Source organism: Leucopleurus acutus (genome assembly GCF_964270905.1).
Source record: "Leucopleurus acutus genome assembly, chromosome: 6".
NCBI lineage: Eukaryota > Metazoa > Chordata > Mammalia > Artiodactyla > Delphinidae > Leucopleurus > Leucopleurus acutus.
Window position 1 is genome coordinate 71,878,906 of NC_139149.1, and position 24,098 is coordinate 71,903,003.

A 24,098-nucleotide genomic window follows, 5' to 3' on the forward strand; every position below is an offset into this window, starting at 1 on the left:
CTCATCTTTCAACAGTGCAGTTAAAGTTCTTTTTTGAGATTATAAGTGACATAAACCCCTTTAAAATTCAGAAATATCATCACCTGATTGGCAGACAAGTGAATGATTTTGAATTTTTCAGTACACCTTAGTTAGGAAATAAAAGGGAAGAGTTTATTAAAGAATAAGCAAATTTCCTACTTCTTAGTAATGCCAGTTTTGACTTTCTGACGAACCTTTACTACTAAACCAGAGCGAAGCACTTCACTATCATGTGGTACTAAATTACTAGCAAAAATTGAACCTGAAGTTTCTTTTCTCAATCACTACACAGGTAGGTATTCAGTGATTACCAAGTAATAGAGATGACAGAACAGAAACTAATTTTACCATATTCCCACTGAACAGTCCTAGCCTCTCAAGGGAACCCTAAAATAGCGACAGTATAGGAGTGATTTAATAACAGAGCTGAGAATCTGGTTTACACCCTGTACAGAAATAGTTCCCTCTTCTCACCTCTAATTCTCCAAATCCAGTTCTTAACTTTATCTACTCCATATCCTTTCCTAGATCCACGCAGGCTTGGTCATTGCATGAGGCTGGTGACCTCATGCCTTGGATAGTGAATTAGTTTTAAATTATTGCAGTCTCTTGCCATGATAGGTAACATATTCACAGAATCCGGCATTAGATCATGAACATCTTTTGGAGGGCATTATTATGTCTACCACGGTCCATGGTCTGGCCCTCAAAGATTCACATCAATCTCACAAGCAAAATACATTCAACCCATTCCTAAAGTCCCCCAAAGTCAAGCCACTGCAACATCAACTCAAAGTCCAAAACGACTTCTTAATCTCAGCAGCTCAAATGTCCCAAATCTCATCATCTAAATTATGGGCAAGGCTTGGGTATGATCCATCCAGGGGTACAATTTGTCTCTGTATGTGAACATGTGAAACTAAAGAAACAAGTTTTCTGCTCCCAACATATCACAGTAAGACAAGCATATGATAACAATTATAGACATTCTGGTTTAAAAAAAGGAAGAAATAGAAGGAAAATAAAAGAAGTCACTGGTTCCAAGCAATTCCAAAATCCAGCTGAGCAATCTATATTTGGTTTCAAAGTCTATGAATTTCTGTGGTTTCAAACTATGTGGTTCTCAAACTCTGTGGCTCATGGCTTCACCTTGTGAGTCATCGTTTCTCCCTTCATGAAATGTAGCAAATGTTTACAGCTGAGTATTGTTATCATTTTCTTCCTACTGATAAGACTGTGTGGGTTCAGTATGCTTTTTCATTTTGTACACTATCCCTTTAGACTAAGCTGGCAGTGTTTCTGCTGATATAAAATTCACAGGAACCTTACAGATCGCCTGTGTATGTCAAGGATATTTCACTCCATTAGACTAGAGGCTACTCCACAGAGCTTTCCTAAATAATCTCATCTCTATTTTTGGCTTCTTTTGGGTTGTGTGAGGAGAATCTATGAGTCACACAATCTCTTCAAAGAAAAATTTCTGAGATATTAGCAAATGTTTGTACAGTCTCTGTGTTCTTTCTAGAGCAAACTCTCTAAATATATAAATCTCTTAATTTTAGCATCTTCTGCAATCTGGATATGTTGAAAATTTCCCAAATCATAAAGTCCTGGCTTCCTGGGTTCTCTTTTTTAAAGATTCATATCTATTTAATGAATTTAGATAGTTAAGGTCAAGACACACAAGAGTGGGGTCAGAGGTCTTGGCACATAGGCCCTCAACAGTCTTGCCCCTGAAACAATCCAAGCTTTTGAAAATCTAGATCTGGTCTTGAAGTAAACTCTGGCTTGAGCCTTTTAATCTAGTTTGAGCTGGCTCCATCACTTCCCACTACACATTGGGCCATCCTAGCCGTAGTGCCTAATGAACTCTTCTACCGAGCCACCATATTTGGAGCAAACTTGTTGGGGGTGAGGGTGGAAAGTACCTGAAATGCCATGGATAAAATTGCACAGCAGGTAATCCATGCATGCTGACCCCAGAGAGTCTTAATGATTTACATGCCTGTACCTGAGAAGGACCTCTAAACCCAGAGTTTAGTGACTATTTGAACCATATGACCCACTTTGGTTAATAATCCCAAACTGTCCCTATCTGTATGGATAACCCTACCCGGATAAATGGTTCTTAGTCAAAGAAATACAAATTTGAACTTTGTTCAACCCTCTTTAACAGTTAGTCCTTTGGTTTTCAAACTCAAATTAAATGGCTCACTATCAAATGAAGGCAGCAGTGTTGGAGGAAGAGTCATAATTTAAGGAAACAGTCAGTTACTAAACCTTGCAAATCATATTTCCAAAAAGGTAGACGTTCTTACCCCTTACATAAATATATATCTAATATGTTTAATATGTTATTAAATCTAACTCACTCTGTTCCTCTAGGAACAATGGTTCAGTATTTGCTAATTGAGTGTTTGCAGTGACTATATAAAATATAACAAGAAAAATAAGAATTGATTACATATAAAATTTTATATACATTATAAAAATATACAAATGAAACAGAACAATACTACATAACATTAATAAAAGAAGTAATGGCTGACATCTACTGAACAGTTCCTATAGCAAGAAGCTCTAAGTATTTATATGTTATCTTATTTTGTTATCTCCTTTAGGCTCTGTTAGTTCTCCCACTATACAGTTGAGAAAACTGAGGCCGAGAATCTTCTGTAAATCACATAGCTGTGAGGGGTGGATACCAGAGCCGTCTGACTCCGGGCTCTTCTCCATTAACTAACAGTTCTGCCGCTTTAAAATCGATTTGTTGATTTAATCAACCAAGTAATCAGACAACCACTGTTGGGCATTGTGGCAGGAGCTGGAGATACAGCTGTGAACGTGATGGCCCTGACCCTTGTGGAGCCTACACTGCTGAGGATACAGACAAGAAAATATCCATTTTAAGTAACAGAGTCCTAAGGGGAAATACAAGGGTCATGAAAGTTCATAGCAAGGGCTCCTAATCAAAGCCAAGGGTGTCAGGGAAAGTACCCTAGAGGAAGTAATACCGAAGCTAACCTTGAGGCTCTGTGGGAGCCTGTCAGTTAGAGATGAGGGAGTAGAGTTCCAGGCGAGGAAATCAGTATGTGCAACCTAAATAAGTCTAGTTCAAGGGAATAAAAGAAATCCTTCCTTTCCCTTCCCTTCCCTCCCCCCACCAACCACCATCTCTGTGTTTATGTAGGAAATATTAAAAGGTGAGCCTGCATAGTCAGAGGATATATTGTGAAGGGCTTTGTAAATCTGTTGGGGATTTTGGACGTTATGCTAAGAGCAATGAGGAGGTACCAGTAGATCTTAAGCAGGGAAGAATTATTATATCTGTATGATATTACAATCTGCTTTCCGATGGCTCTTGCAGTATATTTATAAAAATGAAGACATTCTAACATTAATGATTACATTGTATTAAGCATGAACAGTATCATGGATTAGGAACCTGAAAATAACTTCCTAGATCAACTGGCATCTTTCATTCCTTTGTAAAACACACTGGCTGACATGTAAAGTACATGAAATTAGCAGGATACCCTTTCCTGAACATCTGCTTGGTTTTGCCCCACCAGTTGGTCTGTGTCTGTGCCGAAAGTCAGTTATGTTTGTTTACACAGTTGTTTTTGGCAGTTCTATGTGTTATAAGGTATGGATGAAATATAAATGTAAATGAAGTATATTTTTCTATGAAAACTAAGTTTAATACTAAGTGGGTGAGAAAATGGTAAAATTGGGGAAAAATTGAAAATAGAAGGATTTGGCATTCGAATTGTTTGTCAAGAGTTTTTAAGAACTCCTTCCACTTAATCGAAAACTGCAATTAATAATAGGAATGCATTGTAATTGTGTTTTACTACTTCAAACCTTAGGATGTGGTTAGCTTTAAAAAAAATTATTGGCCCTACATCAAAAGATTGGTAAATGAATATATATTTGCCTATTTTAAGATAAAATAAGCAGCATAAAATATATTTAAAATATATTGATTTTTTTTGTCTCTTGACCTGCTTTTTTGATTCACCAACTACTAGCCCTGATTGCATCCAATAATATGGCTTTTGTATATTGCACAGAAATTAAGCATAAACTATATGAGTAATGGAGCAGTTAGAAACCATCTGAAACCCATCTTGATTAGCAAAGCTTATTTCTTTAAACAGTCTGTAGTATTGAAGGATTTCACGTCTACCCTCCACTGAGGGCTGTGAAATCAGCAACTTTGCCTCTGGAAGGTCAGCTTCTAATATATTAAAGATGATTTGGCCACCGTAAGGCAGGATGACAGAAATCCTGGCAGCATTCCTTTCCTTCTGATCTGCCAGTCAGGATTCTGGATCCATTTCCATTTTCTCCTTTCTTCTCTCCAGGAGCAGAGGTAAATTGGAGGAAAATGCAACAAAAACAGCTTGATGGAACTAATGAAGACTCTCTGCATTCAGCCTCCCCCCCCCCCCATAATTCCTGCTCACACAGGTGAGGCAAAGCCATGATGTTTTGTGTGAGGGACCTCACTTTGGCATCTCTCTTCAAAAAACTATGTAGCCCATATTATGTACTTTATTTTCATCTAAAAATCACTAAAAAACAATGCAAGCTCATGGCGAAAGTTTCAAACAGTGCTGAAAGGTAAAGTCACTTCTTATTAGTGTAGCCTTGGGCAAGACAGTTGCCTCTCTGATCTTCAGTGTTTCCATTTGCTAAACAGAATAATGAGAGCTAATTTGTAGGACTGCTTTGAGGATACGAGATAATGTATGTAAAATGCCTATTATTATTATTAGTTATAGTTATAACTATATAACTATAGTTATAACTATATAGTTATGGTTATATAGGCACTAGTTTCACATCCTTGACCAAAGAATAACTTTCCACTAGTGAGAAATTTGTTCTTTTCCAGCATGTTGGAAACATTGGGACGAACACACAAAAGAGTGGTGAGTGTGGAAAGGGACTGTCCAATCAGCCAAATCATCTGAATCAACTATGATGGTAAAGGATGTGATGTCACAGATCACATTTTACATATATTATGAGATGTCCCACAGACATTCCAAATACAAAGAGACTACAACTGAACAAGCCATGGCTTATCACTTATTCTGTAGTCAGTAGTACCAGCTAATCTTGATAATGTCATAAGCAGCCACCCAAGATCTCAATCTGGCAATTTAAGTGTCATACTAGACATGCCCATCTTTCTCCTTTTCTCTTCCTCACCCAAACAATCAACCATTTTTGCTGATTCTAGCCCTACATACTGAATCTCCCACTCCTTTTTTCTCCTTTCTGGTCTCACAAGACTTTGGTATCTCCTCACTGGCTTTTGCAGACACCACTAAACTGGCCTCCTCTCCGCCAATCTATCCCTCTTCCTCTTCCATACCGATAGCAAAGTGAAAACACAGACTGGTAGCAAGTCCCTTCCCTGATTAATTTCTTTCACTATTTCATAATCACTTGCAATGTAAATTTCAGTTTCCTTATATAGCATCCAAGGTTATTACAGGAGTTAATGTATATAAAGTGCTTGAACAGTGCCTGGGCACTGTAAGTATTATAGAAGTGTTTGCCGTTATTTATTTTTTTTTAAATTTTATTTATTTTTGGCTGCGTTGGGTCTTCGTTGCCATGCACGGGCTTTCTCTAGTTGCAGAGAGTGGGGGCTACTCTTCGTTGCGGTGCGCGGGCTTCTCCTTGGGTGGCTTCTCTTGTTGCGGAGCACTGGCTCCAGGTGTGCAGGCTTTAGTAGTTGTGGCCTGCTGGCTCAGTAGTTGTGGCACACGGGCTTATTTGCTCCGCGGCATATGGGATCTTCCTGGACCAGGGCCCGAGCCCGTGTCCCCTGCATTGGCAGGGAGATTCTTAACCACTGCGGCACCAGGAAAGTCCCTGCTATTATTTTTTTAATGACCTGATCTCCACTCTCCTTTTCAATCTAAAACACTGTCACTGTCACAATCATTGCTGACAATTTTCCAAGCACACTGTGCTGTTACACACCTCTAGGTGCGTGTGCACGGGCATACACACACACACACACAGCTACACTTTTTAGATGACCTGGTTACACCCACCTATGTGTGGAACTCTTATTCTTCTTTAAACCCCACCTTTCCTAGTGTTTCATAGCCCCCATCCATATACCACATTGTTAATTTCTTCCAATTCAGTGCAATCTCTGCATGCTGTAGTGTTTCTCCAGTGGCAGGCACCACCCTGGATTATAATTTGTTTATATGTTCCTCTGTCCTAACAGGTAATGAACTCCTAGAACGCAGGGATTGTATGTTGCTTATTCCAAGCACCTGACTAAATACTGGCACGTGGTAAGCACCTAGCAGGCATTTAGAAAATTATTTTTTGAGCAAATGAAAAGTATAGACTATAATTAGACAAAACGTAATTAAGAATATTTTATGATATAGAAAGAAATTCCAATTTGGGCAGAAAGAGGAATTTAATCAAAATCTGGAGAGCCGCAGTTTAATTTCTAGCTAACCAGTGATGGCTGTGATGCCCCAAAGCCCACATGGTTAAGAGATCCTGGCTTTTTGATCCGCTGGTGCTGCGTTAAGTGTTGTGGGAGCGTAATCAATACACCACCTTCTCTTCCACTTTGCGGTCAGGTGGAGGGAATTTTATTCCACTTTCTGCAAAATTTCCCGGTGTCTCGGTAGGGGCTAGAGGATCTGAAGGTCTACCAGCCCCCAGAAAGGCTCTCCTTTTTCGTTTACCCTAGGAAGCCACCACCAGCACTGCGCCCCAGCACCCCGCCGAGCGCGCGCGTCCGGAGCAGCTGAGCCCGGGGTGAGAGCGTAGACGCGGCGCCGGGCGTGGGGCTCGCCCCACCCCGCCCCGCGCGTCACGTGCGCGAGGATGCTAACTTCCCCCTCCTCCTCCTCCCCCGGCGTCTCCGCCGCCACAGCCTCCTCCTTCTGGTGAGGGTGTGCGAGGCAGACCGAGCGAGGGGGACCGAGCGGGCGGTCGCTGCCAGAGCCCGCAGCCCTGGCGCCCGCCGCCGCCGCCCGGACCTCCGCCGCAATATGCCGCCGCGGCCCTCTGGCTCTCGGCCATGGCGAGGCTCAGCCGGCGCGTCCCTTGCACCCTGCTCCTCGGCCTGGCCGCGGTGCTGCTGAAGGCGAGGCTGGTCCCTGCGGCCGCCAGAGCTGAGCTCAGCCGCTCCGACCTCAGCCTCATCCAGCAGCAGCAGCAGCAGCAGCAGCAACGGCAGCGGGAGGAAGCTGAGGAGGAGAGGCCAGAGGTGCCCGGGGCATCCTCTACCGTCACTGCTCCCGGTAGGTCCCGGCAGCCCGGCCCTGCCTTTCCTCCTCTGGTCTTGCTGGCCTCCTCGCCGCTTCCCTAGCCAGATGGTTTCCCATCGCCTGCCTCTACACCCCCCCACCCCCACCCCCGCAAACGCCTGCCTGCGTGACCCGGATTCGGGCTCTGCTTTGGTTTTGGGAATCTGCCCTTTGGGTGGTGAGCTTTCTGGGAAGCGCAGAGCACTGCAGTGAGGTGGGGAGGGGTCGGGAGGGATGGGAGTGAGTGACTGCCTGGATTGATTTTTTCTTCTCCCTCCCTTCCTGAATTTTCCCCTCCGCCCTGGGTATGATTGTACACACACACACACACACACACACACACACACACACACACAGACACACACACACACACTTCTCAAATCCTTTTAGCCTTCTGTTCTTTATCCTTTTCTCTCCTAGAGACTGAAAAATCTTGCAGTAGACACCCACACACCCCTTTTCACCATCTCGCTCCGCCTATATATTTAAATTTAGCTCTGGAGAAAAGAAATCTTAATTTATTTTATTATTTATTTCTGTCTCTTCTTGTCCCGGGAATGGTTGAAGGCAGTTTGCAAGAATGCCTTCAGTATAATAAGATGAAACAAACCAAAAAAGAAATAGGAGCTTGTGGCTGAAGGAAAGGGAAAAGGAGAGGGGGCTGGATGAGGTGAAGTCTGTAGCGGATGTTAGTACAGCAAAGCCTGCCCCCAGAGAGGGGACTCTCCTTACTTGTTAGTAGAAGGTAATGAGGCAGATTCTCCACACTATTCAGCTGAGGGTGAGGAAAGCCCTTTTGGTATACGTGGCTGTAACAGTCCCTCAGTTCCTGCCTGGTTCCCCTCCATTAAAGCTACACCGGTAAGCAAAAAGCTGGATTATCTATAGTAATAGCTTCTCCCTACCCCCCAACCCCAGTCCCCTTCCCTACTGTAGAAGCTGCCTGCTCTTTGGAAAGAAAAAAAGCCATCAGTTTTTTTTTGGCAAGTGGGCTTAGGTTTCTGCAAAACCAAAGTGAATTATAACATTTGTTTTCGCTTTAAAATCCTGCCTAGTAACGTTATACGAGATGCCGAAAATGAGATTTTAAAGAGTAGGGTTCGGTATCTTATTTTGTACTGTTTGCTCATCATCAAAGAGCAATACTCAGGTACACCAGCTGCGATTCCTGACACAGCCAGAATGATTTAATTTATCAGAGTGCTCTGAGCGTAGGATGAAATCACCAAAGTGTGCCGGAAAGCATGTGTTTCTGACACCCTCTCAAACCATTTAATAACACTTGAGCGTGGCTGAAACTCCTGAAAGATGTGCTGTGTGTGGTGGTTTTCCTACCTGGCTTTTTATAACTGAAAGTGCTAACCACAGGGTTCGGGCGAGGCAGCGATTAGATATGCTGTTGGGTAAACGTAAGGAAATGAGAGATAGGAGAGTGATCGAGAGCCTGTCTTCATTATGGGAGGGATTTCGTAAATGATGAAACAGAAGTCAGAGTGGTGATGGATTTTATGATTTGCAGTATATTTTTATTTCGATTTATCGTCTTTCAGGAATATTAGTTAAATGGGTTTTGGCTACTACCATACAGATAGGTTGTGATGAAGGTTACGAATAATGGAAATAATATGAGAAACATCTGTATCCAGCGTACGTGTGAAAATATTTGTTTTCTGATATTTGTGATGTAATATTTTTGAAAAGGGTTATTTTGGGGGAAACTAGCAGTTTTTGTCTTATTTACCTATTAGATTAATGGAGATAAAGGAACCATTAGCCAACAGATCAAACTACAGCCTGAAAAGTAACATAAGATGACTCTTGCATTTCCCTCAAAAACTCTAACCCTCCAAGCCAGTGGCAAACAAGAGAGCAATTCAATTGACTGCTGTTTTAGTTACAGGAGTATTTGGGTTGTATAATGAAACATAACCTATAAACAAATGAACTTAAAATGTTCCTCTGAGCACATTGTGATCTCTAGGTTGAACTGGTCTTCCTGCTTCAACCTTTGCTCCTCTGTCTGTTCTCCTCCCGTTGCCGAGCACAAGCTCCGAACGCACAGGCTCAGCGGCCATGGCTCACGGGCCCAGCTGCTCCGCGGTATGTGGGATCTTCCCGGACCAGGGCACGAACCCGTGTCCCCTGCATCGGCAGGCGGACTCTCAACCACTGCGCCACCAGGGAAGCCCTAGTGATTTTTTTTTTTCCTAGTGATCTTTTTAAAAACATTAAATAGGATCATTTCTGCTCGCAGCCCTCCAATAGCTTCCCATCTCCCTCACACTAGATGCCCAGACCCTGAAAATGGCCCACAAAGGCTGAGATCCTCTGCGGCCCTCTCACTCCCGTCTCCCTCAGCTCTGACACTAATTCAGCGCTGGGGCCACACTGGCTCTTTGTTTCTTCAGTTTGCAAGTGGGCTGTGGTGTGGGGCCTTTGCACTTGTCATTTTCTCTGCCTGGAATTCTGGACCTTCGATTCTTCAGGTTTGCTCCAATCACGCTAACAGAAGCCTTTCCTGACAGCTGTATTAAATAGCCATCTGCATGCTCTTTCCTACTGATTCTCCTCCATGGCACTTACTATCCTCAGCCCTTCTTGTAAGCCTGTCTCCCCTTACTAGAATGTAAACACTCTGAGGGCATGAACTTTGCTTTGTTTGTTATTACATTGAATTATTACATATATTTCTAGCACCTAGAAGAGCACTTGCTACTCATAGGAACACATATTTTTGAATGAATGAATGAATGAACAAAAATGCTGGCATCAAGGATCTCCTTTACTTTATGAGTATTTGTTATTTCACATCTTGTGAAATTCTTCATTGGAATTTAGCAGGGTCATATAAACATAAAGAAATGTTAGGTAGAAATATTTGTAAGTGGAGGTTATAAAGTATATATATTTTGGACTTTTAATTTTAGCTAATTTCAGTGTTTATCTTATGTTCACTACAGAGAACTGCTAGATACAATACTTAAGTCCACTTTTTAGGTTCTGTCAAGAAGATTCTTTACCCAGGTGCACTTATAATCCTCTTATGGGTATTAACATACCTTTAAATAGCTCTAGGAGGGTATTAACATACCTTTAAATAGCTCTGACTGAGCTTTAATTCATTCTTTGCCTCTGTGTGGTGCTTCTGATTCTTTGGACATGTTTTGTGAAAAGCTATAGGACTTTTCTCAGGCAATATTTAGAAAACTAATAAGACTTGTTTAGTGACTGATACATGATTGAGCCTCATAAGTCCATAGTAGAGAAACTGACTGCTGACTCTGGTTACTCTGGATTTTATTATTTTGAAAATTTATGTCTCTTCATATTGCTGAGAAATAAGAAAGTGAGGTTAAAAGAAGTTGAATATGAGATTTTAAAAAATCAGGATGTAAAAAAAGTAAATTTTCATTTTCTCACTAACTTCTAAAACACCATCCTCAGAGAGTAATGAGAATAAAGACTAAGGTTGAGATCTGTTTTCTCTGGTGTCTGCAGCAGCTCTGATTTCTCCATCTGCACCAGTATTTGTTAGAAATAAATATTCGAGGGATGAGGGAAGAATTAATTTGGGGGTTGGTGGTAGCGGAGACAACCACATCATATTCAGTCTGATGGCCCGTTAGATGGGAGGCATGCTGGGGATGGGGGCAAGGGGAGCTGGAGAAAATAACAAGCTCCATTTCAAATTCTCCATGCGAAGCACAGACACTGGGGATCTCCGTGGATTTTTATAAAAGTCTTCTGAATACAGAGAAAGCCTCTTGAGGGATATATTTTCACAGTATAAACATTTTTGATTGTACATTTTACTGATCTATGTTTTTAAACCTTTTACCTTGGAAAACGTCAACTATATAGAAAGTAAACAGGATAGTATTAAAAACAGCCCATACCCATTACCCAGCTTTAACAATGATCAAATTCTGCTGTGACTATTTCACTCACACCTCCATCCATTTCCACTATGTGGGATTTTTGGGGGGAGCGGGGAGGTAAAATGTACATACATTAAAAGGTACATACCTAAACTGTACTCCTTTTTTTTTTTTAACAATAAACTATAGTTTATTGGGTGGGGAAAGTGGTGTTTGATTTACAGAGTTGCCACATTATATATATTTTTTTTTAAATATTGAAAATATATATATATCTTTTTTTTTTTTTTTTTTTTTTTGCGGTACGTGGGCCTCTCACTGTTGTGGCCTCTCCCGTTGCCGTCCGGATGCGCAGGCTCAGCGGCCATGGCTCACGGACCCAGCCGCTCCGTGGCATGTGGGATCTTCCCGGACCGGGGCACGAACCCGTGTCCCCTGAATCGGCAGGCGGACTCTCAACCACTGCGCCACCAGGGAAGCCCAAAATATATATCTTTTAATTGATGTTAGAATTTTATTATCACTCTATGTTTGCCTTACAAAAATATTCAAAAGTAATTTTCAAGTGAGCTTATGATTATATACATTTTGTAAGTATTGGTTTAAAAATATCAAAAGTCATAAAATGAAAAAAAGCTGTAAAAGCTACTTAATGGATGTCCATACTTCAGATTCTGGTATTAACATAAACTGTATTCTCTTGACAAATGGATATACCTTTGTAACCATTACCATATCAAGATATAGAACATTTATATCACCTTAGAAAGTTCCCTCATGCCCCCAGGCAATCTTTGCTCCTGACCCATTGACAACTGTTCTGATTGTTTTCGTCACTGATTAATTTTGTGTTTTCTAGACCTTCATAAAATAGAACCATATAGCATGTACTTTTTTGTGTCTAGCTGCTTCAGCTCAGTCTAATTTCCATAGGTTTCATCCATGTTGTTGCATGGATGTTCAGTAGTTTATTCCTTTTTACTGCTGAGCAGTATTCCATTGTATCAATTACTGCAGTTTGGTTTATCACTTCTGATGGATATTTGGGTTATTTCCAGTTTTAGCTATTGTAAATGAAGCTGCTACATTCTTGTACTTTTAAAGTTAAAGATTTTTTTCATATTCTATGTAGCTGGGACCTACTTAACAAAACTTAAAAATACTGAAATTCAGTATAGAGTATTACTGTATACTTTTTATTAAATTCAAATAACTTGATTTAAACTTTGATTTAAGCAAACCTGATTGAAAATCTCCTATCCATGAAAGCATTTGTTTAGTTTTTTTCCTTTCAAGGAATTTGAAAATCAATAGAGTGGGACTAGACATTGGCTGTTTTATCTAAAGTACTCATGCTTTGAAGGCCATATTCCCAGATGGGGTAATTATGATTTCTTTCCAGGATTTTAATAACCAAAGGGAGCTATTTCTTGGTGTTGATTACAGGTGGAAAAACACATGCCATTGTGTTGAATTTCAGTCCAGTTTGTTTTAGTGGTGGTTTTTCAGTGTTCTTAATGTGCCTGAACAGAAACAACCAAATATTTTTCTGAAACAGAACTCTTCCCCCTAAGTATATAAATATTGAACTTCATTCTCTTTCAGCATTCTGACTAGGTACTAGCTGCAGTATTGTTGTCATTCATTGACCTGGCTTAGTGTAATGTGTCTTAATTTCCTTTCCTCCAGGTTGCCTTAGCTAGGAAATGGACATAATATTTTCCATCTGCTATTGATAAAAAGTATGCTTTGGAATAGTTACCTGGAAAATTCTAAAACTATGAAAGCTATGCATTGTAGTGAAATACATCATAGGCTTAAGAAAACAGCTTCTGTTTGCTTTGAAGATTCTGTTTGGAGATGTCTCTCTAATTGCCCTTTTGTGTAAGCACAATCCATATGTCCAAGACATATCAGATTCTGTGCCTCTTAAATTTTTTTTTTTTTTTTTTTTTTTCGGTACGCGGGCCTCTCACTGTTGTGGCCTCTCCCATTGCGGAGCACAGGCTCCGGACGCGCAGGCTCAGCGGGCCATGGCTCACGGGCCCAGCCGCTCCGCGGCACGTGGGATCTTCCCGGACCAGGGCACGAACCCGTGTCCCCTGCATCGGCAGGCGGACTCTCAACCACTGCGCCACCAGGGAAGCCCTTAAATTTTTTTTTTTAATGACTGTCTATGTTATGAGAACTAGGCAGTATTCCTAATTACTTGTTGATAATGTCTCGGAGTATAATTAGGCCAGTTCACTTGGGCCTGAAATGAGGAATGGTTTCTGGGTGCCCTTTCATGTAGGGTAGAGGGTGTCAAGGAAATGGCAATTGCTTTCCATGTTAATAACGTGTCAAATCTGTGACCTAGTGAACCTAGACTGTAAAATGTCTCAGCAACGTCTTGGGCTTCTCTGAAGCCTTGAGTTGATAATGCCTGTTAATTTCTCCATGTTCAGTTTCTGTGTCTTGCACAAAAACCAAGATTTAAAATTAATTTTATTTATATGTGACAGAGATTTCAATTGTTATTTAATGTGGTTTTTTTTCTCAAGTAGGTTTCTATATCATGACACGAGGGTCTAATTTAAAATTAAACATTTGCCAGTATTATCAGTTATTGTACTTAGTTTAGTTTTGTTCCTATTCACTAGAGAAACAGCACTTAGAAACTATATAGTTTTAGTTCACTTGTTAGCTCTGCTAAAACTTACAACACATATATAGCTAAGCCATTAGCAGTTCATATCTGTGGACTTAAATACTAGTTGGGCTTTCAGTGACCACTTGATCAATTGGAAACTCGTAGAAATGTCCAGCCTCACCTGGGGCTCATGCTGTAAGGCCTTTGGCTTACCTCGGGGGTAAGTGCTCCAGGGATGTTGTAGAATTCCATATTCATTGTTCTTTCTAAAATAAAATAAGACCAGTGTCCATGGTTTTATTCACACCTACCTGTTCTGCCACTTTTTTGTAATAGGAATGTGACACAAACAGAAACAGGATGGGTAGATGGATTATTTGTTTTTTCTAATGGGTTAACTGTAACCAGGAGTTGAATAGAAGCTGCAAAGGTCCTGGATTTTGTGACCCATTCCACCCTTGCCTGTTTCCCACCCCTGCCCCCAACTGCCAGTGTTTTTGAAAATGATAGAAATTAAGCTGTCAAAATATGGCTCTATATAGTTAAATGGATTATGTTTCTTCAAAACTTTAAACATGCTGCTAATGTTTTCATATTTGTATGAGTAGGATTTGTTTATAATGTCTGGGTGACTGAGACAGGATTACCAAAAGAATATCCATTTACTGTAAAAATGAAGTAGAGGGAGGCCACACTTTTTGTGTAAGGGGAAAAATGTCACCAAGGATAATGGGTATAGTATGACTTATTTAATTATTTTACTAAGTAAAATGAACCATGCATGGATCAATAAGTGTGTCATGAAGCACAGATTATGATTAATTCAGTTTGTGTGCCTGAAGTTAAAAAAAAATCTATCTGGTCACTTACTTTTAAATGAATTGGTGTATTCCAAATATCTGCATTTAAAAACAAATTACTTCTCCTCATAAAATAAGTACTTTCCAAAATATATTTTACAATATTTTTGTGCTGTTAGATTCTGGACTTTTAGCAGAAAAGCTATGATTTAATAATTCCCCAAATTCCAGTGTTTCTTTAAAGTAATCAGAATTTAAGTCTCATTCATAATCATATGCAAGAAAAGTATCTCTGTACTAATGTATGAAACAACTAATCTGATCTTCTAATGCTATTTATAACGAAATGATGTCTAATATCAATTAAAATATGCAGTAATTTAAAAAAACCAAAAGTTTTCACTTCATAGATTAAAATAAGACTTGGAATCATAGGCTCTTGGAATTGGGATGAGGTAGAAATGACCTTCTCCTAAGTGCTTTGCTCTGGCAGTGTTTTAAAAGTATATAACATAAGCTGGAACACATCCACGTCTTTTCTTTTTTTTTTAATCTGGTAATTTGTAAATTTTCTTTTTTTTAAAGACAGTTTTATTTTTTATTGAAGTGTCACTGATTTACAATGTTATATTACTTGCAGGTATACAACATAATGATTCACAGTTCTTAAAGGTTATTATATACCATTTATAATAATTATTAAATATTGGCTATCTTCTCTGTGCTGGACAATATATCCTTGTAGCTTATTTATCTCATACATAGTAGTTTGTACCTCTTAATCCCCTACCCCTGTCTTCCCCCCATCCCTGTAAACACTAGTTTGTTCTCTATATCTGAAGTAGGATTTGTTTTATTTTTATTTAAAAATTTTTATTGAAGTATAGTTGCTTTACGATGTTGTGTTAGTTTCTCGTGTACAGCAAAGTGATTCATTTATACATACACATATATTGAATATATATATATTTTTTTCAGATTTTTTTCCATTATAGTTTCTTAACAAGATATTGAATATAGTTCCAGTGCTATGTAGTAGGTCCTTGTTGTTTATGTGCTACTCCTAAATTTCTATATGTTATTCCCAAATTTCTAATTTATCCCTCCCCCTGCCTTTCCCCTTTCGTAACCATATTTGTTTTCTATGTCTGTGAGTCTATTTCTGTTCTGTAAATAAGTTCATTGTATCATTTTTTTAGATTCCACATATAAGTGATACACGATATTTGTCTCTCTGACTTACTTCAATTAGTATGATAATCTCTAGGTGCCACATTCACATCTTAAAAGAAATTGTGGTACCACCTGGCAGTTACAGATTCTGATAAAACTGTTACTTAAGGATAATTTGATGATTTTCTTCATAGCAAATATAACTAAGATAAATGAGCTTTTTAATAGTTTTTCCCTACCAATGGTTTCAATTTTGTGAATCAGAATAGTCAAAAGAATGTGCCTTTTTAAATTGCTTCTGTGCCATAGTATTTCAAATAGGAAAGAAGTCTTGTGAATCCATAAAGTTTGGTAAATATAGGGTGTCAAGATGTAAAAGGTGAAGATTTTGGAGGCTCATAAGAAAAGAAGAGAGAGGTAATATAATTCGCTGTGACAAGTTTGAGGGGAGGTCAAGTAAGTTCATAGGGAGAGAAAGTACTCACAAATGGTGAATCTTCTCCTCCCCTGTTTGTGTAAGGGACTCACTGTCCCTTATACCCTATATGGCAGAGGTTCTAGGGAACCAGTGGAAGGGTGTAGAGGGTTTATGAGCACCCTGAAATTAATTATACAATCTCAGTTATCTAGTGTTGAGATCATCTGTAAGATTTTCAGAGGAATCCTTGACCACCCCCAGAAGGTTAAGAAAACCTGCCATGGTTGATTAGACCTTTGTAAGTGGACTCAATAAGAAAAGAACAAAGGTAACGTTCAGACTCAAATACCATTTTTGTGTTTTCTTAACATGTGAGGTTTCTGTTATTGTGTACATGTGATGGGTAAAATTAGTAAGCATGACAGCAACATAACCCGTCCTGCCAGAAGGCCTTAACCCTTGAAGAAACTGATTGTGTGGGTTGCACGTACCTTGGTCGATTCTTTCAACCTTTGGCTTTTCTTTCAACCTTTGGCTTTTCCATTCTGTTTGTATAATGTCTACCAAAATGCAGTAATTATCTTTTGATAAACCATATGACTGAATTGTTTTATATCCAGGTTTCATTATATAATAACCTAGTGGGATATCTTATACCTGAAAAAACCCTCTGTTCAGAATTTTTTGGCAGTCAACCCAGAAACTCTCTGCATCTTGGCTCCTGGCCCTTGCACTGAAGGATAGGGTCACTAAGACTAAGTTAATAATCTTAATAAGGGCTCTGATTACTTTGTGATTCATCCAGTCCCTCAGGCCTGATTATAAACTTCAATGCATTTTAGCAGATGAGGGCCTGCCCTGGTTGTTACTAGCCTTCAGAGAAGGCATTTATAAAAACCTAAGCCATTTCCCACCTGCTGAAACAAGTATTAATCTTTGGTTTTTTAACAGTTTGGGGGTCAAAATAGTAATTTCAGGCTACTGTGATTTACGTCTGTGATTGAACTTGCTCTTTTCATCACCAGTGCTCTTCTCGACTTTCAGAATTAATATCATCTCTAAACTCATTGAAACTCATGTTTTCCTTATTTACTTTTTTTGATTCACACCTCTCCTGGTTTCACTAATAACGGACTACATTGGAAAAGCTAGATGCTAGGAAGAGTGAATAGCAGAGCGATTCCTTGTTTTGAGGAATGGATTTATATTGCAAAATTTTTCTTTCATTTGAAAGTCCAAATGGAAAAATTTGTATTTCAACACATTCTGATGTTCCAAAGATAAATAATAGCATGTGCTGAGACTTGGAAAGCTACAGCTTCAGAGAATGGCACGGGGGCACAGACAGGGAGGTCAAAAAAGACATAAGCTTCCCCTGACAAATCCATCTTACTGTGGCCTTTGTGTTTCCTGTATGTAAGGACTGGCTCACAGACTGGAACTGTATGCAGGGACTGTATATGGGGCCCTTCATGGATCCAGCAGCTTAGAGATAGATCTGACAAAGGAAGATGAAAATATGGTGACCCAATTTACTCCCCTTTCTTCCCTATCAATATCCTTTGTCAGTAATACAGTCTCAAGTCTGTAACTCTTAAATAATTTGCTATGCAATAATTACATTATATTGTAAAATTATACTTAAGTATTATAGGCATAAAATATTTGATAGTGTAATATGTAGGTAATTAAAATATCTTTATATTCTAAAAGTAGAAAAAAATTTTTTCCATTTAATTTAACATTCTCTCTTCTCATTCTCCTCTCTCACAAGGTGATCTCATCCACTCTAGTTGCTTTAAATACCACCTATATGCTAAGACTTCCCAGAGTGCACTCCTGAATATACCCACCAATTATTTTGACATCTTTATGTGGATAGATCACAGGTATTTCAGTTTAAGCATGTCTAAGTCTGGACTCTTCATTTCTCACCAGACCTTCCAGGATAAAAAAAAGTCCCCTTCTTATTTTTTTTAAACTAGGGTCATCATGCTGTACATTACCTTCCAGAACTTATAACTGGCAGTTTTCAGCTTTCGACCACCTTCACCATTCATTCTTCCTTTTGTTACTAAAAACCCCACTGTTATTAAAGTGCCCCTCTGGCCAATAAGGAGAGTTGAGGGTGCTGTCCTTGCCGCTTCCTCTACCTTCCTCTCCTAGTCCATCACCAAACCCACCAAGTCTATCTCCTAAATATTCCTCATCTGTTAACTCTTCATCTTCACTGCCCCTGCTCTAGCCCAGGTCACTCTTAACACTCTAGTTCAGGTTAGCATATTAACTGGCCTCCTTGTTCCATTCTTGGTGCTCTAAAAATCCATACTCAAGTTATGGGAATCCTCCCCCAACACCCTACAAATAGTGTTTATTTTTAAGAACAAGTTTTATCAGGCTTCCCATGACATTGAGAACCAGTGACCTATAAGGGCCTGCATGCTTTCCCACCCCAGTCTCAGCTCCAGTTCTCTGTGCCTTGAGTATGACAGGTTATGACCTCAGGGCCTTTGTACAGGTTGTTCCTCTGTATCTCTGCTTGCAGTACTTCCCTGATCCATCCAACACACACACACACACACACACACATACACACACACACACACACACACACATGCACACTCACTCTCTCTCTCTGTCCTGGCTAAATTCATTTAAACTTCAGGTATTAGCTTAAGTGCCACTTCGTTTAAACAGATTTCTTTAGCTTTCCAGTCTGAGCTAGGTTCCTCTGTTAATGTGCTCTTGTAAGCACTTCCTAATCACTCATGGTCTGTAGTTGATTTGTAGCTAGGCATCTATTCCATAATTCCATATTTGTCTTCACCTCTAGATTGGAAGCAAGATGAAGCCAGGTGCAATAACTGTTTTGGTTGGGACTGTATTCCTGTATAAATAGTTGTTGAGTGAATAAATGAATGACTGAATATAGATAGATATTTGTGCAGTTGATTATCTTCTTTCATCCCCAAGCTTGAGTGGGCTTCTCTAGAGAGTATATATATGAAAAGAATATTATATAGGGAAAAGACTGTAAGACATGCAGAATGAGTGGCCAAAGTATGCAGGTTTTATATCAAGAGCAATTCCATGATTTGAAAAAAATATACTGAAAGAGGAACTGGTATTTATTTGGATTTAACACATCATATGTTGGTTTATATGTGGGGCTAGAGATAACATAAAGATTCATACAGTAAATGATTTCATTCATTTTTTTCTTCTTCTTTTTTTTTTTTTAAAATCTCACTAATTGCAGAGAACACTTGGTGGAGACAAAGAGAGACCACAAATCATAACAGAGTGTGATAAGTGCTTTATTCGAGGAGTATATAGGGGACAGTGGGAACACAGGCTTGAGGGGAAATAATTTGGCCTGTTTCCTGGAAGAATGCACATTTAAAGTGTGTCCCAAAGTGATATAGAAAAGCAAAAGGAAATTATTATTTTTGATTTAGATCTATTTTTTCCATTTCTTTTGTGATTAACAGTATAATAATTCTGTTCCTTTTATCTTTAGTATCCTCTAGAATTCTTTTTTCTTTAATTTCTCTTTATTTCATACTTTTCCGCTCATCATTCCATGCTGTTAGAAAAAAATAACAGTTCTTCCACTGTTTCCTCATTTCTTGAAGACACCAGATGTGCCCCCTCCTTTCTAAACAAAGGAATTGAATTCAGGATTCAAAGATAAGCCCCATTTCTATCAATTTAGGTCTGCTGTGAATTAGCAGTGACTGTGTCTTGCCTTTACATTGATATATAGCAGAAATAACTCTCCCCTGCCTTTAACAGTGGGGTATCATCACCTTGACCAAATTGTGCTGTTTTCTTAACATCTCAGTTCTCGACATGAACACAGCACAGAAAGCTGTGTCTTGACGTCTCCTGTAGCCTCTCTCTCCCATCTGGGCCAGCCTGTTGGCCATTTCCCCACGCTGTCATGGGAACAACTTGGCTTCTCTTCTTTCCTCCTCAGTGACCCCAAATTTCATTTCCACACCCCACCACAAGGCAGTGAGTGATTTAAGATTTATTTTGTTAATGATTGTGTTTGCACCATCCAAATTGAGACTTTAAAAAAATGTAATTGCGCATAGCAGTTGCCTGGTTTTCTGCTAAATCAGGAAGTATATGAAAAATAATAGATAGGAGTTTTATATATTCATGAACTTTTTCTCCATTAAGGTTAATCTAGAGGTGTACTCATAGCAAGAGGCCATTTAGCTGAAATTACCAATGCATGAGAAAAGTTCTCACATTTCCTTGAAGCTATATACATTGAGGTATTTTTGTGGATACAGTCGAAGTTTGCTCTTACCACTTTAAAGCACCCTATCATGCAGTTTTTGCATTTTTAAAAAATCCCTGAAATTCTGTAAATCTTCCAGGCTAGGGGAACTGAGACACTGAAACAGGTGGCTTAACAGGGGGAGCATATGGGCTGACTCTGGCTGTTTTCCCCCAGGCTCTAGCCCAGTGTGTCTGCCTCTCGTTCTTAGGGTGCTTGTGTGGTACGTTGTCTTTGGGTTTTCACAGACTATAGGAGGAGATTATACCACATAGTCAGCATATGAACTATATTTACATGGAAGAGGCAATATATTAACATATTTAATGAAAGACATTGTCTTAACCTGACAAATCTGTTCCCTGCTTTAGACCTTATCTATTTCTATCCCTTCCCTAATCATTTGACTTGGGGAACCAGAGATCATCATTGATTCTGTCTTCTCTCTCTCCCACACTCACCTGTCACTCACTGGTTCTTTTAAGTATTCATCACAGTCTTTAGTATCCATTCCTTCTGTTTCATTTTCACAGCCTCCTTTTCAGTCCAGCCCATTGCTGCCCCGCCCCCCATCTGTTTGGACTTATACAGTAATCTCTTAGGTCTCTCTATTTTTTACTACTTCTAATTCAAACCATACCCTTTCTACATTATCTTCCTGAAACACTACTTTCATTTTTTATGCTTTCATTACATTGTCATTTAAAATTTGAAGTCTTCTGTCAGGCTTCTACTTCCCTCCAAATTTTTATAATGAATACTTTGAAATACTGTATACTGAAAAATTCAATTAGTGTAATGGGTATCCATATATCCTCCAAGATGCAACAATTGTTAACATTTGTCATTTTTGCTTTATCTCTATTATTATCTGTCTTTACACACACACACGCACAGTATTGCAGAACCAATTGAAACTTAAATTTATACATCCTGACTTCTCATCCCTAAAAGCTTGAGCATGCTTCTCTTCAGATCTGGGGAACATTCAGTGGGCAAGTAACACTTTTTTTGAAATGGTAAAACAGTTATTAAAAAAATTGAACTGTATAACATCAATGAAGAAAAGGTATAGAGCTTCAAGTAAAGAATGAATGAGTAAATGAATCTTATAGATTGTATATGGAATTATTAAGAAGGTTTCACTTTGGCTTGTTGTATTTGTGCAAATAACACATTACACATCCACCAGGTTGTGATAAGACTGAGTTTGGTATAAAGGTAGCAATTTAGCTACATTATGCTACAAAATGGGAGGTTCTGCCAGGCTTTCAAGTTACTTTGTTTTTTGGTCGTTTCCCACCAATCTAGGATCAATTCCCATTAATCAAATTTTTACTTGTAACGTTTATGGTGGACGTATATAGAGCTGTCTGTCTGGTACCTATCTTCCCCTTCCTTCTGCTTATGCCGCCCTTATCCATCCACATTTGATGTTGGAAATGGTCAGACGTAAAACCTGAGAGTTGTCTTCAGCCATGCTGCCCACCATGTGGAGAAAGCCTATGAATGGAAATGATGAAGCCAGTATTCAGAGATGGAGTTCCTAGTCCCAGTCATTCTCCAAATCGGCTGGATAGTTGCCATCCCTGTGGTTTTCTTGTACAACCCTTTCTAGTATCCATCAGTTGATAAATTTCCATTTTGCCTCAGGAAACTCTGGTTGGATTTCTATAACTTTAGTCGAAAAAGTCGTAACTAGCTTAATAGCTTAATATGTTATTTCCCGAGCTAAGTCCTAGCTCCAAGGAAATTTTAAATCCTTTGACTCTTTTCCCTCCCCATTGGCACTGCCCTACCTCTTTTTTATCTCTAACTCCACCAGAAACCAACTTAGCTCTCCTTTTGGGTTTTTTTTTTTTTTTTTTTTTTGGCGGTACGTGGGTCTTTCACTGTTGTGGCCTCTCACGTTGTGGAGCACAGGCCTGGGATGCACAGGCTCAGCGGCCATGGCTCACGGGCCCAGCCGCTGCATGGCATGTGGGCCGGACCGGGGCACGAACCCGTGTCCCCTGCATCGGCAGGCAGACTCTCAACCACTGCGCCACCAGGGAAGCCCAGCTCTACTTTTCTCATGAAGCTTTTTCAGTCCACAATTATTTTCTCTTACTACATCAGTCAGTCTCTATTTGGTGATTCAGTACTTGATAATATGGTGTTTAGAATTAGTCCCTAATTGTTTCTGGTGTGTTTATTTTGTCTTTCTTGCACTTCTGAATTCCTTTAGAGCATAGATATATTCCTTCATTCGTTTTTACATTCCAGAATACCTAACACTCAGTAAGTGCTCAATAAAAGCATGGCATGTTGATTCATAACATGCTATGATAGTATATATTAAGAGAACTATCTAAGAACCAAGGATCTTTTGTTATTCAGATTATTCATTTACTCCTCATGCCTATCACGGTGCTAGACACAGGGTAGGTGCTTTAAAATTCATGTTAATGAAAAAATATTTGTTCTTAGATTTATGAGTTTGGGGTAAATGCTGATGATATTAAAATGAATTTGAGGATGATGATTTGAATAATACTTCATGATGCTTTAAGATTGTGAACTGTCAGTCAACCATGTACAGTTCTTAAACCCAGAGTACTTTGTCAGAGCCATTTTCTTTCCCTTTTCTATATTTTTGTTTCCTTTTACTTCTACCTTTATTTTTTTATCTCTCATTAGCACTTAGTTTTGTCACTTTCTGGTCCATGATGAAAAAACATCATGCCTCTCACTCCCGCTTCCCATTTTTTCTCACTTACATTTCCCCCTCACTTCACAGTACTAATTTAGATGTCCTTAGGTTTCCATAAAGGGATCTTATTTTCTCCGAATATTGCCCTCAGGCCTCTGACTCACAGAAGCAAATTTCTAAATCTACATTGCAAACAAGTACATTTAATTAATCTAGTCCTCAATAATTATCAAATAAAAGTTCTGTGTCACAAAAAGCATAATAAATGAGGGTAGTCGTTAAAGATTATTTTTTGGCACTTTAAAAAACTGGGCGACTAGCTGAATTGCGGTTCATGATTGTAATTTTGGAGAGGAGAGGCCTTGGTGAGTTTGAGCTGTGGAAGAAGGCCTGTGTGGCTGCCCTGGGGAGAGTGAGATTAGAGGGTGGGGGGATGGGGTGGTTAAGGGATGCAGGTACGGTTGGTTATGGCAGCACATTGGCTTCCGTGCACTCCTACTTGCTTCTGTGGTTGATGTCTTTACCAGAAGAGGAATCCTTCTAGGGTGCGTGGTTTGGTGGCTAGACCATGGCCTTTGGAGTTTGAGCAACTGGAGTTCAAAATCTGCTCTGCCTCTTCTTAGGTATGCTCTTGGGCAAACTAATTAAACTTTCTCTGAGACAGAGATAATGATACTTACCTTGCAGCATTGTTAAGTATTAGAGTTGATGTATGTGAAATACCTAGAACTTAACAGATACCTATCAACGACTGCTAGTATTAGAGATGATTTTTAGTAAATTAAATATTTCAGAAATATGAATATTCTGTCTTGATTTATATTCTATGGTGGTAAGGATTGAATAAGTAGACAGAAAAGGTAACGTGTCAGTTTTACCACTTTCTAGT

The 24,098-nt window shown here is 39.3% G+C and overlaps 1 protein-coding gene across 1 annotated transcript in view; it reads left to right on the forward strand.

Moving 5' to 3' along the window:
* Positions 1 to 7,096: 7,096 nt before the first annotated feature.
* FAM171B (family with sequence similarity 171 member B) overlaps positions 7,097 to 24,098 on the forward strand; it is a gene marked incomplete at both ends in the record, with an annotated part of 62,657 nt that continues 45,655 nt past the window's right edge. Inside the window, one exon of the mRNA XM_082841296.1 lies at positions 7,097 to 7,319. Coding sequence (XP_082697422.1) covers positions 7,097 to 7,319 — 223 coding nt within the window. The remainder of the gene's footprint in view (positions 7,320 to 24,098) is intronic.